The 12,934-nt window shown below is 37.6% G+C and overlaps 1 protein-coding gene across 1 annotated transcript; it reads right to left on the bottom strand.

Annotated features, from left to right (window-relative positions):
* Positions 1-1,070: 1,070 nt before the first annotated feature.
* On the bottom strand, positions 1,071-2,018 carry LOC110725025. Its single transcript, XM_021904506.1, has 2 exons — positions 1,497-2,018; positions 1,071-1,451 (listed from the first exon to the last, which is right to left on the bottom strand). The coding sequence occupies exons 1-2, from the start codon at positions 2,016-2,018 to the stop codon at positions 1,071-1,073; spliced, it is 903 nt and encodes a 300-aa protein (XP_021760198.1).
* Between the last annotated feature and the right edge of the window lie 10,916 nt (positions 2,019-12,934).

The following is a 12,934-nucleotide window of genomic DNA, read 5'->3' as shown; positions in this document are numbered from 1 at the left end:
TCGAAACACCCTTAAAACCACCTCCCTCACTCTCGAAAACCACCAAAAACGCCTCCACCACCATTGAAAACCCTATCCGCAAGGGTTTCTAAGTGGTGGGAGGAGCGATCTGGGATTTTTGAAAGTGGGGAGGGATTTCATAGGTGGTTTCGTGGAGGAATGGGGGTGGAGGTGGAGGTGGGTCGCAACAACACCAGGGGTTTGGGGGGTAATGGCGCACTGTTGGGGCAAGGGAAGGGATGGGTACGCGCGGCCGGAAGTGGCAGGTGGTGGTGGTGGGGGGGTTATGGTGTTCAGATAGATATAAGGGTTTTCTGGGTTTTTTTTTAAAAATATTGTTTTTCATTTTTCTTTTTTAGGACCAATTGCATCTTGACACGTGGCACATGACCTGCTATAACAATTCATTGACTGGTTTGGGATTGAAGAAAAATAAGACCCCCTAAAGTTGGGATTATTCCAGAATAAATGAAAGTTGGGATTATTCCACCAAAATTGATGAAAGTTAAGATTATTTTTTCTGATTTTTCCTAAAGCTTATAAGATTTCTTCGAGATTTACTCGAATATAAAGCGTCATTAATGATTAATTTTGTTCCATTTGGGAGTATTACACAAGCTTTTCCAGAACCTTCTATTAGCTTGGCTGACCCAGAAATGGTATTAACACTTGCTTGAAACAATATTAACTTTAAAAAATATTTTCTATCCTTCAGAATAGTGTGTGTTGTTCCACTGTCCAAAAGGCATTGAAATTTGGAACTAACTTCGGGCAGATCCATATCTTCATAAAATAATAAGTATAAGATTAGTTTAAGATAATTAAACTGGACTTACTTTATTAATAATGAAAAGTTAAAAGTACATAACTCGAACATGAAGAACATAAAAGAAAAGTACATAAAGAAAACATAATACATATCATAGTAATTGATGAATTATCTAAACATGATTATTCTCTCCAAAGGTAAATTCACCACCAGATTCACCATTGTTTATGAGGAAATCAGACACATCAAGGCTAGTTCCAAGGACATTTTCTTCATTAACGTAATTTGCTTCGGCATGTTTTTATTTCCCTTTAATGGAAGCCTGGTAAAGTTCTACCAACTTTTTGGCCGTACGACAAGTACGTCCCCAATGTCCAGTCATGCCACATCTATAACATGTGTCCTTTCCTTTTGTAGTGGCTTGATTTTTGTTTCCTTGTTGATGCCCCCTTTGAGTGTTGTTTCTGGGGGAGAAATGGCCTCTACCACGGCCATGACCACATCCACGGCCACGTCCGCGGAAATTTCCATGACCTCTGCCACGGTTATTATATTTTCCACGTCCACCTCTATGAGCAACATTTGTCTCGGGTGGATTTGAGCTTTCTACAGCATTTGTCTCATTGAATGCTTGAGACCCAGTTGGTCTTAGGTTGTGATTCTTCAACAGAAGATCATTATTCTTTTCAACAACCAATAATGTAGAAATAATCTCTTAATATTTTACAAAGCCTCTTTCACGGTATTGCTGTTGCAATACAATGTTGTTAGCATGGAATGTAGAGAGTGTTTTCTCTATCATTTGCACTTCAGTGACTGGTTGATCACAGTATCTCAATATTGATACAATTTTATATAGTGATGAATTATAATCACTGACAGATTTAAAATCCTGAAATCTCAAGTTTGTCCACTCAAACTGTGCTGAAGGAAGTAGTACCCTTTTGTGGTGGTCATATCTTCCTTTCAGGCTATCCCATAGTTCTTTGGGATTTTCCACCATTAAATACTCAGTTTTTAAACTGTTATGTAAATGATGCCTGAGAACTATAGCTTTTGCTTTCTCTTGATCAGTAGGAACTTTAACTTGAGCAGGGACATCTTTTTCGTTTCCTGGGATGGTAATTTCTTTGATTGTATGTTCCAATTCCTGAGCCTTTAAATTCATTTGGGCATCAACTGTCCATTCAAGATAATTATGTCCAGACAAGTCTAATACGTCAAATTGTCTTTTCATCAAGTCTCCCATTTTAACTGCAATCAAATAGATAATTATTATTAAGCCAATTAAGCAAGTGATAAGTAGAGTAATCATATTATAATCATAATAATAAGCCATTTAAAACATATTTTGCTTCTCCCCCTTGGGTTATTATTATGATCTACATAAAATTAAGCTAAAATAAAGCATGATAATTACGTTAGTTAAACAACAACAACAATAATAACAATAATAAAGATAATATTAACAACAAATACTACTACTATTCCTACCTCACCGACAACAATAACGACAATAATAATAATAATAATAATAATAATAATAATAATAATAATAACAATAATATTAATGACATACATTAATTATAAGACAAAAGGAACATTTATTATAACAAAATGCACTTATAATCTACCTAGAAGACAAAAAACTTGAAGTACTACGGAGATTACATGCATTAATTCCCTTTGTCGAAAAACCGAGCGCTACTTATGTAAAATGATGAAAATCATCATTGCCATTAATAAAACTACTAGGGCCATAATTAAAACTAAGTATAGCTTTAATTTCCTTAAATCTTCTTCAAAGGTAAAGGGGTGTGGTGGTTGTCGGTTGTCAACGGGGAACATGGGTCGTGGCCGGAGTGAATGTAGGAAGAAGAAGAGGAAATAATCTGGGTAAAGTTTAAGGAGGGGATAAGGTTTGTATGGTGAAATAAGGAGGGTGTAATCCGCTTTTATAGGAGGGTGAATTATCCATTGTAGTTTTACACAACTGTAAAAAATATCACACAATGTTCTAGTAGACTGGTAAAATAATTGTAATCAAACTATTAATATTTATAAACGGAATTAAGTATCACACTGGGATGCAAGCCGTAGTGGTCCAAGAACCCTAATATATTCATGAGATCAAGGGTTCGAAACTGAAAGAAACATAAAAAGTGTGTAATCTAAAATTAAATAAATACTTCGTATAAAGGCTGCATCATTTTTTTCATTTTAGTAATTATGCATAAGTATGTAAGTATGAACATGATTTGTGTGGCCATCAAATTTACTCTATTAACATGCATACAACAATTATTTCCACATGCAAAAGTAATTATATGTTACATTCTATAACCATGCATGAGAGTTACCAACCTAAATATCATAAATACAGTATGTATTGATATCCTCATTTTTATCAACATGGTTAATTATGTAAAGTAATTTTGTGGAGAAATATATTGTGAGTTTCTAGTATAGAGGATCCCATATGGGCAACTATAAAGCATACTCCTCAAAATATATTTTGTGAAAGAAATTGAAATCTTTCTAAAATTGGATAATCGGTATAAGTATACCTGATTGAAGATCGTGCTGATAACGTGTTATAACTTTTATATATATATATATATATATATATATATATATATATATATAGAGAGAGAGAGAGAGAGAGAGAGAGAGAGAGAGAGCAAAGGAAGTATTTTACTATCTGTAATATTATTGCACTACAGATGAAAATGAGAAAATGGGGGTGAACATGCAAATGCATTTCACCGTGTATTTATAGTAGAAGCATGCTACTTCTACTAGATATACACAAGTCATACATAGATTACTAGGTTTGGAAAATATTGCCTATGCATTTAATGGTGTTGTCTAAAAGATCAATAATTGTGTGGCATTCACACAATGATACAAGTTACTTTGTAACAAAAAAAATAATAATTATAACAATAATCATAATAAAGCATAATAGCAAGATCCTAGGCATGATACTAACAAGATTAATAACAAACCCTAGCATGTCACTAAACATCAAAGATCAAATCTTTAGCCCTAACATGATACTAACAATCATAAATATTAGGAAGAACATAGGAAGCATCATACTTTTAATCATACTTGATATTAAAGTTACCCTAAACATGATACTAGGAATCAAAATATCAATCTAAGCATGATAACATCAATAAAAACCATTAAAGTACTTACTTGGATGCCTCGTACCTCTTTCTAATAACAAAATATACACGTTAGTAACTTCAAGGAAAATAATAAAATCAAAGAATTAAATTAAATAATTAAAAGAGAGATTTGGGACCAAACCCTCAGAAATTAAAACCTTTCACGTCTAGGGCAAAGTCAACTTCGAATTTTGCTAGGTGTCTCTAGGTCTTGTGAATTCGGAATTTTGTTTGTAAAAAGCTAGGCTTAGAAAGAGAGAAAGAAAGTAATCAAGAGATTCTTTATGAGAATTGGTGAGAATTGGTGAAAACAGATGAATCAAAACGGAGTTTTTAGAAGGCTATTTATAGAGAAAATCAGCCAAAAAGATAGAAAATCAAAACAGAGTTCTGACGCGGAAAAACAAGGTTAGCGCCAGACGCTGACATTAGCGCCAGGCGCTAACACTAGCGTTAGGCGCCAGGCTTAGCGCCAGGCGCTAATAACTGGCGTTTGGCGCTGATTAACTTTCTAATGCGTTTTCTAAAATCAGATAAAAATTAACCGTACAGGAGGATAAAAACGTATTTTCCTCAAAAACATTCTTTTATTCTGATTAAAACTGTAAAAAGTCAACAAAAGTCAATTTATCAATGCTAATTGAATTAGGAATGAAAAGAACCTTTTAGAAGAATCTAGAAGCGTAAAACCATTCCTAATTGCATTAGGAATGATAAATCTATATTAGGCCTTCCCCTATATCATTGGGCCGCACAAAAGGCTCAAACCGGGCCCAGTTTAGTAATTTGGCCATAACTTCCTCAATATTCATCGAAATTGAGCTTATAATATATCATTGGAGAGCTCTTTTCAAACCCTATCCAACTACACTACTATTGGACCCATATCATGGACCAACCAAACTGGATTAGCTTTTTTCTTAAAATAGATTTTCAAAATCAAAGAGAAGAGAAAAGAAATTAAAACTATCCGCAACACTAGACTTTCCACACTTTCACTTCATTCGATTATGATTCGATGTGAAAGGTACTCATCATCGGGTTTGGTTTTTGGGAGACAAAAATGGGTGTCTACAATAACAAATGGACAAGGACCAATGTTTGAAGAGTCGTTTGACTCTGAGTCAGACTCAGAGTCTTCCCCTATAGAGTCTTCTAAGTCTTTAGTTGTAGCACCTCCTCCCTCTTCTATTTCAGCATCTACTCCTAGGATAGTTAGTAATCAAGTCCCAAAGGACATTTCCTCATTTGATGTAATGATTTTCGAGTTCAATAATATGTCTTCTTCCTCTTACTCCTTGTGTTATTCTCTAACCCAAGATGACGAACATTGCTTAACTAACAATGAAAATGAAAAAGAAATCATTAAAGCAATGGAAACACTTGAAAATAAAACACCGGTAATTGAGGATACTGAAACGGTTGATATCTCAAACGCTCCAACCATTAAAAGAAAAGTTAAAATCGGACTAACACTTAATGAAGATGAAAGAACCGATTTAATTAATCTACTTAAAGAATTTATCGATGTATTTGCTTGGTCATACGAAGATATGCCAGGCATTAACAGAGAAATACCTCAACACACTATACCACTAATTCTAGGAATGAAAACTGTAAAACAAAAGTTGCGTCGAATGAAACCCAACGTAGCTCTTAAAAAAAAGAAGAAGTTCAAAAGAAAATAACTGCAGGTTTTATCAGGGTATCCAAATACCCCGAATGGGTCGCAAATGTGGTCCTAGTTCCGAAGAAGGATGGAAGGGTAAGAATGTGTGTCGACTATCGAGACGTAAATAAGGCAAGTCCAAAGGACAACTTCCCTTTACCACACATCGACATCTTTATAGATAATACACCGAATCACGTGCTTCTCTCGTTTATGGATGGGTACGCAAGGTACAACCAGATACTCATGGCGGAAGAAGACATGGAGAAAACAGCAATCATAACACCTTGGGGTACTTACTGTTACACGGTAATGCCATTCGGGTTAAAAAATGCGGGTGCCACTTACCAACGAGCAGCAACTTCCCTACTCCATGACATGATGCACAAAGAAGTTGAGGTCTACGTAGATGATATGATTGTAAAATCAAAAGATCGCCCAGGACATCAAGTTGCCTTAAGAAAATTCTATGAAAGGCTAAGGAAATACAACATGAGGTTGAATCCATCCAAGTGTGCTTTTGGAGTCACCTCAGGCAAACTCTTGGGATATGTCATAAGCTCTAGAGGAATAAAGATAGACATAACCAAGATCAAAGCAATTATGTTAATGCCACTGCCCAAAACCGAGAAACAAATTTGAGGATTTATTGGCCACATAAGTAGGTTTATATCAGAGCTAACAACAATATGTGAACCAATATTCAAGAAACTCAAAAAGAATGTCCCTGTAATATGGGATGATGAGTGTCAAAAATCCTTTGAAAAGATCAAATCCTATCTCGCAAATCCTCCCGCATTAGCACTAGCGCTTCCAGGGATTCCTCTTAGGTTGTACTTAACAGTCACCAAAGAGACAATGGGGGCTATGCTCGCACAAGAAGTAGAAGGAAAAGAAGACGCAATATACTATCTAAGCAAGAAGATGCTCGAGTATGAAGTACGCTACACACCACTTGAGAAATTGTGTCTCGCATTAGTGTGGGCCACAACCAAGTTGAGACATTACATGCTCGTGCATACAATCTTTGTAGTATCCCGAATGGATCCACTGAAATACTTATTTGAAAAATCTACACTTAATGGGCGCATATCAAGGAGGATAGTCAACCTAGCCCAATTTGATGTAAGGTTCATGCCTCAAAAGGCTATAAAAGGATCCTTGGTATCGGACTTCTTAGCGGATTTTCCAATAGAAGATTCGACGCCAATACATGATAACGAATTTCCAGATGAAGGCTTGATGGTCATAGAAGATGATACTTGGACTTTATACTTCGACGAAGCCTCAAACCAAAAAGGATGTGGCATTGGAGTACTATTAGTATCACCTAAAGAAGAACATGTTCCAATCTCCATAAAGTTAGATTTCTACATTACCAACAACGCTGCAGAATACGAAACATGCGTGGTAGGCCTCGAAAAAGCTTTGGCATTGGGAGTAAAGAAACTTCGAATATTCAGAGATTCTTCTTTGAACATCAACCAAATCTCTAAAAGATGGAAAGTAAGGAGTGAAATTTTAGCCCCTTACCAAACTTATCTGGAAACTCTCACCAACCAGTTGGAAAAGGTGGAATACACATATCTACCTAGAGAGGAAAACCAATTTGCTGATTGATTCGGGATGAGGTAGGTCGTTAAACTACTACCCTAATCAAATTAATCATTTATAATCCTAAACTACCTTAATACATGTATAGGGGCATGTAAAGGGTCAAACCACTAAGGAAGCTCACTCATTCAACATCAATTCATTAATGCAAGAGTAAAAAGGGGAGTGTTTTTGTTGGTTTTTGAATAAAGAGCACTAAAACTACAAATAAGCAAAGATAATGATGATTAAAATCAAGAGAGAACGACGCTAGGGATGCGGGGGTGTCAAACATGATTAGAAAGAGGGGAACAATAATGGTTATCATGATGAACATGCCAATAAACACAAGATTCCACCTAAACAATTCATTCTCATGCAATAGTCTAGGCAAATCAATGAAAAAGGTCTACACTAATTAGGATCATTCTCATGCATCCAATTAGTTACAATCAAATCAAGAGAATAAAGAAGCACAATCCATAAAACTCCACTTTAATACCTCATTCTCATGCAATCATTAAAATAGAGATGATCTTAATGTAGTTCAAATCACTTTCATGCATTTAAACTAGAAAACATCAAATAAAGTGCTACAATAATCTCAAGCTATCAAAAATCATGTATTTCATCAATTTATGGCATGAGTTCAATCCAACCATCATCATTCATCCAATATCAACACATATTTTCCACCCCTTCCCCTAGCTAAGAAAGTAGCCTAGAGAAGGGAGATTAAACATAATAGCAAAACTAAACATGAATTCAAGAAGCACAAAACTAAGCATGATTAAGAACAATAAAACAATACCAATATCAACTAGTTCAACTAAAAGATGAATGAAAATAATCAACAATAAAGCAAATAAATAAAGCTAAAAGAAGGGATTATAAATTACTAAAGATGAACTTGATTAAAGATGAAAACTTGGAAGAATTGCTTGATTAAAGATTAAACTTGACCAAAGTTGAATACAATAAAGGAAACTTGAGTAATAATCTACTTTCTCTTTCTAAAATTATCTGATCTAATCCTAAGAGAGAGAAGCTCTCCTCAAACTCATTATGAAAATAGAATAGTAGATCCTTTCCTAATTACCCCCAAAAGATGGGTATTTATACTAACTTAATAAAATAAAAGAGAAAAAGAAAAAAAATAAAGAAATCAAAAAAGGGAAAAAAAATAATAAAAGGAAAAGGAAAATAATCAACCCATAAATTTCCAAACCGTCAGCCTCCTAATCTTCTTCTATTTCGATTTGGCTGCTCTTGAATCATCATCACCACCGCACATCAACAACATCAATGGCTATGATCGACCAGCTTCTTTGATCTCCAATCACCACCGTTCGATCTCACTAAATGTCATGCGCGAAGCCCGTGAAGTGTTTCGATCGAACCGAGGGTGGGTTCGACCAAACTTTGGGATGGTTCGATCGAACAATGGGTGGTTCGACCACACCTCTTCAAATGAGAAAACTTCGAACAATTCTGACTGTTTTTGCAGTTTTACTTCGACCGAACTTTTCAACGATTTGCCCGAACCCGATTGAAATTGGATTTGCTCTAATTTAGGGTTGTTGCTGTGCAATTTGTTGTGAAGCTGGAGATGGGAGGTTGTTTCAGGTACGGCGCGATGAAGGGCAACTACAATTGAGGGTGATTGGTGGTGATTGGAGACAGTAGCGGTGGCTAGAGAAGTGGAGATGCGGGCTGCTCTAGTTTTGGTGGTGTTGCTTTGCACGAAAGGTGATTGGCGTGGGTTTTGGGTGCGAAGGTGGAGTTGCGGGAGGAGGCGTTGCGGCTGGTCAGCGGGAAAATGGCTGCTATTGAGAGGTGGTAAGGGGTGCGGTTATGATTGGTGGTGTTTTGGTGGAATATGGGAGCAGGGGAGCTATTGTTGATGCGGTTTGCGTGAATTGTTGGGAAAGGTGAATTGGTAGGCTAATTTGGGGTTATTGGTGGGCTGCTGATGCGAATTGGCGAAGGGGAATTTGCTGGTGTTGTTGTGGTGAAGGATAAGGGAAAGGTAGGGTGGTAAATAATGGTGGCAGCAAGGTGTTTGGTGGCTGCGGGAGTTTGAGGGGCTTGATGACAGTTTTCGGTTGTAATTGGATGGCTCGGCTTGAACCTTGAACTCAAACCTACACACAAACAAACCCGAGGATGAAACCGAGACGAATAAAACAAAATAAAACGAAGTAAAATAAAATGCTGAACTAAAATAAATAAGAAAAAGAGAGAAGCTAGAAATTTATTATATAACAAGAACTAAAAATTTAAAATATAAATTTAGAAAATAAGAGAATTTAAATAAATTAAGAAAATAAGCTAAAAACGAGTTAAAACTACTAAAATACATGAAATAAAGATCAAATAAGGAAACCAAGAAAAAGAGAGAAATAAAGCGTAAAACAAGAGAAATAATTAGAAACTAAACTGGAAAATAAGCATAAAAATACCCTAAAAGTGACATAAAAGTCACTTATCACTGATGCCTTTTCAAGACTAGCCTCATTGGTTAGAATTCCCACAGAAATCGAGCAAATGCCTTTAACCATAGAAAACAGGCATAAACCGGCTTACATTCAAGCCATAGAAGACGATGAAGTGGTCCAAGATGAAGAAGAAGAAGAAGAAGAAGAACCATGGTATAATGATATAATCAACTATGTCACCAAAAGAGAATTGAGCCCCAAGTTGGGTTCGGTTGGGCCACTTTCTTTTGGCCCGTGTCCATGACCCGTCACCCGAGTCCACGACCCCCTTGCTACCATGGCTCGCTGCCAACGTGGCCGCAGCACGCTGCCACATGGCGTGCTGCCACTTGGTAGCAGCCACCAAGTGGCTGCCACGTGTGCTGCCATGTGTGCTGCCACATGGCAAGCTCCTATTTGGCGTGCTTCCCTTGTTTTTGAGTGGCTAGGGTTTTTGCTTGTTACTTGAAGCATTTTTCCGTCTCACCAATTCCTAAATTTTGGCTCGACATTTGAGATTCTCCAACGCTCGGTTTTGACACTCCAAGCTTGAATTTCCGACGTCTAAATATATTACTCGGTCGATTCATTAATTCCTTCCGAATTAATTTGTCGCTTCAGTTCGTTGACTGCTTAGGTGTGACCCGAAGGGTTCAGTCAAGATTAAGCTGTAATATTAATTATGCATTAATATTACTGATCGGAAGCGGCCTCCACCCAGGCATTCCGAAAACTTGACCTTACTGAATATATTAGCTTTCTAATAATTCTGAACCCACTATCAGAATAATACATTTGTTCGAAGGACACTTGTTCGATGATGCTCTAAATCTTTTTAACATGACTGTGGAGACTGACCTTATGAGTAACCCTATGTGAGATCGCTGCCCCCAAGCTCCTGAAAAGACTGGCACATATGTATTTCACGAAGGTCACTGCATCTGCAGATTCCACTTTCTCATTATCTCCAAGTCAAGTTGCATTATGGAATTCCCAACAGGGGGATCACCCTTCGGCCTGGTTGCGAACGGTCCCGATATCAGGTTTGGGTCAGACTATGAATGGTAAGACTTACCGTAGTGTTCTTTGCTACCGGTTGGGTATTCCTTAGTTCTCCGTTTCAACACCGTGTTCTGTTTGCTCAAGGGTTTTTGATGGAGATATTTATGGGGATCATGTAGTGTCTTGTGCTGGGATGGTGGATATTAAACATCGACACAACGTTGTTCGTGACACCCTTGTTAATATTTGTTTTCGGTCTAGGATTTCTCCTCGAAAGGAGGTTAACGTTGGGTTGACTGGAGGGAACGACGGGGCTCTTCGACCAGCATATGTGTTGCTTTATTCCTAGGATAGAGGCCTTGATGTATGTGTTGACTTGACGGGGTCTTCACCTTTGACACAATCGGGGTTGTTTGACTTCGTTCCTGGTCGTGTTGTGTCGGCGGCGGCTCAACGGAAGCGGAACAAGTATGGGGCACGTTGTAGGGGCTATTGGCTATGGTTTTCTTTCTTTCTCCTTTTCTTCGTTGGAGGAATTAGAGAAGGATGCTATTGCATTAATGAAGCAGGTCCAGGCATTCACGAAGACTCAAGATATTGGTGCTCGGATTCGCTATAGTTAGAGGGGTGGGGGCCCAGATTGTATCTCGGCTCCTAGCAATTTCTTGTAAATTGATTGACTTTGTAGGTTTTTTTAATAATAATAATTATTATTATTACTATTATTATTATTATTATTATTATTATAAAAATTACAAAAAACCTACAAAGTCAATCAATTTACAAGAAATTGGTGGGGAGCCGAGAGACAATCTGGGCCCCCACCCCTCTAGCTATAGCAAACCCGATCCTGCTGAAAATGTGAGCAGCTGCACGATAACCAATATCCTGAGTCTTAGCGAACACCTGTACCCGCTTCAGCAACGCAATAACATCCTTCTCTAATTCCCCCAACAAAGAAAAGGAGAAAGGATGAAAACCATAGCCAATAGCCCTGCAATGCGCCCCATACTTGTCCCGCTTCCGCTAAACCGCCAACGACACAATACGACCAAGAACGAAATCAGACAACCCCGATTGCGTCAAAGGTGAAGACCCCGTCAAATCAACACATACATCAAGGCCTCTATCCCAGGAATAAAGCAGCACATTTGCTGGTCGTAGAGCCCCGTCGTTCCTTCCAGACAACCCAACGTTAACCTCCTTTCGAGCAGAAATCCCAGACCAAAAACAAATATCAACAAGGGTGTCACGAACAACGTTGTGCCGATAGTTAATACCCCCAATCCCAGCACAAGACACTGCATGAGCCCCAAAAATATCCCCATCAAAAACCCTTCAGCAAGCAGAGCACGGTGTTTAAACGGAGAATAAAGGAACACCCAGCCAGTAGCAAAGAACATTGCGGTAAGTCTTATCATTCATAGTCTAACCCAAACCCGATATCGGGACCGTCCGCAACATGGCCGAAGAGTGATCCCCCTGTTGGAACTTCCATAAGGCAACCTGACACGAAGATAAGGAGAAAGTGGATTCCACAAATGCAGTGACCTACGTGAAATATATATCTGTCAATTTTTTCATAAGGCTAGGGGCATCGATCTCACTAGGGTTACTCATAAGATCAGCCTCCACAGTCCTATTATAAAGACTAAGAGTATTTACGAAGAGTTGGGTACCAACCTTTACGAGTAGTCAACTACTCGGCCCATGACCCGACCTGCGAAGTCCAGGTACCCGTCTATCGGGTACTCGGATTTCACAGGTCGGGTCATCGGGTACCCGTTTAAAATCAAATTAAAATTTATTTCTTTTGTAGAAAAATTTAAATTAAAATAATGTTGTTATTATTATTATTATTACTACGAAGAGTTGGGTACCAGCCTTTGCAGGTAGTCAACTACTCGGCCCATGACCCGATCTGCGAAGTCCAGGTACCCACCTATCGGGTACTCGGATTTCACGGGTCAGGTCATTGGGTACCCGTTTAAAATCAAATTAAAATTTATTTCTTTTATAGAAAAAATTAAATTAAAATAATAATATATTAACATAGATTATGGATAAAATTATACATTATACTGAATGTTTTTTTTTTTTTTTGAGAAAAAACAGGAAGGGGGGGATCTTTATTAAAATAAAAACCAATATTCCCATTTCTCTTGATATGAGCAGAAGAACAAGTCTCAAGCTCCTTCATTTTCTCACGGATGTCATCACTCATCAGCTTCACAACGGAAAAGGAATT

Source organism: Chenopodium quinoa, unplaced genomic scaffold (assembly GCF_001683475.1).
Source record: "Chenopodium quinoa cultivar QQ74 unplaced genomic scaffold, ASM168347v1, whole genome shotgun sequence".
NCBI lineage: Eukaryota > Viridiplantae > Streptophyta > Magnoliopsida > Caryophyllales > Amaranthaceae > Chenopodium > Chenopodium quinoa.
Note: the sequence above shows the minus strand (reverse complement) of the source record. Positions and strands in the feature narration are given on the sequence as shown.

Bases quoted from the DNA above. Each gene is read 5' to 3' on its own strand.
- LOC110725025 (XM_021904506.1), bottom strand. From the start codon at position 2,018: ATGGGAGACTTGATGAAAAGACAATTTGACGTATTAGACTTGTCTGGA. The intron at 1,452-1,496 runs GTAAAATATTAA...GTTGTTGAAAAG, and splicing joins AATACCGTGAAAGAGGCTTT to AATAATGATCTTCTGTTGAA.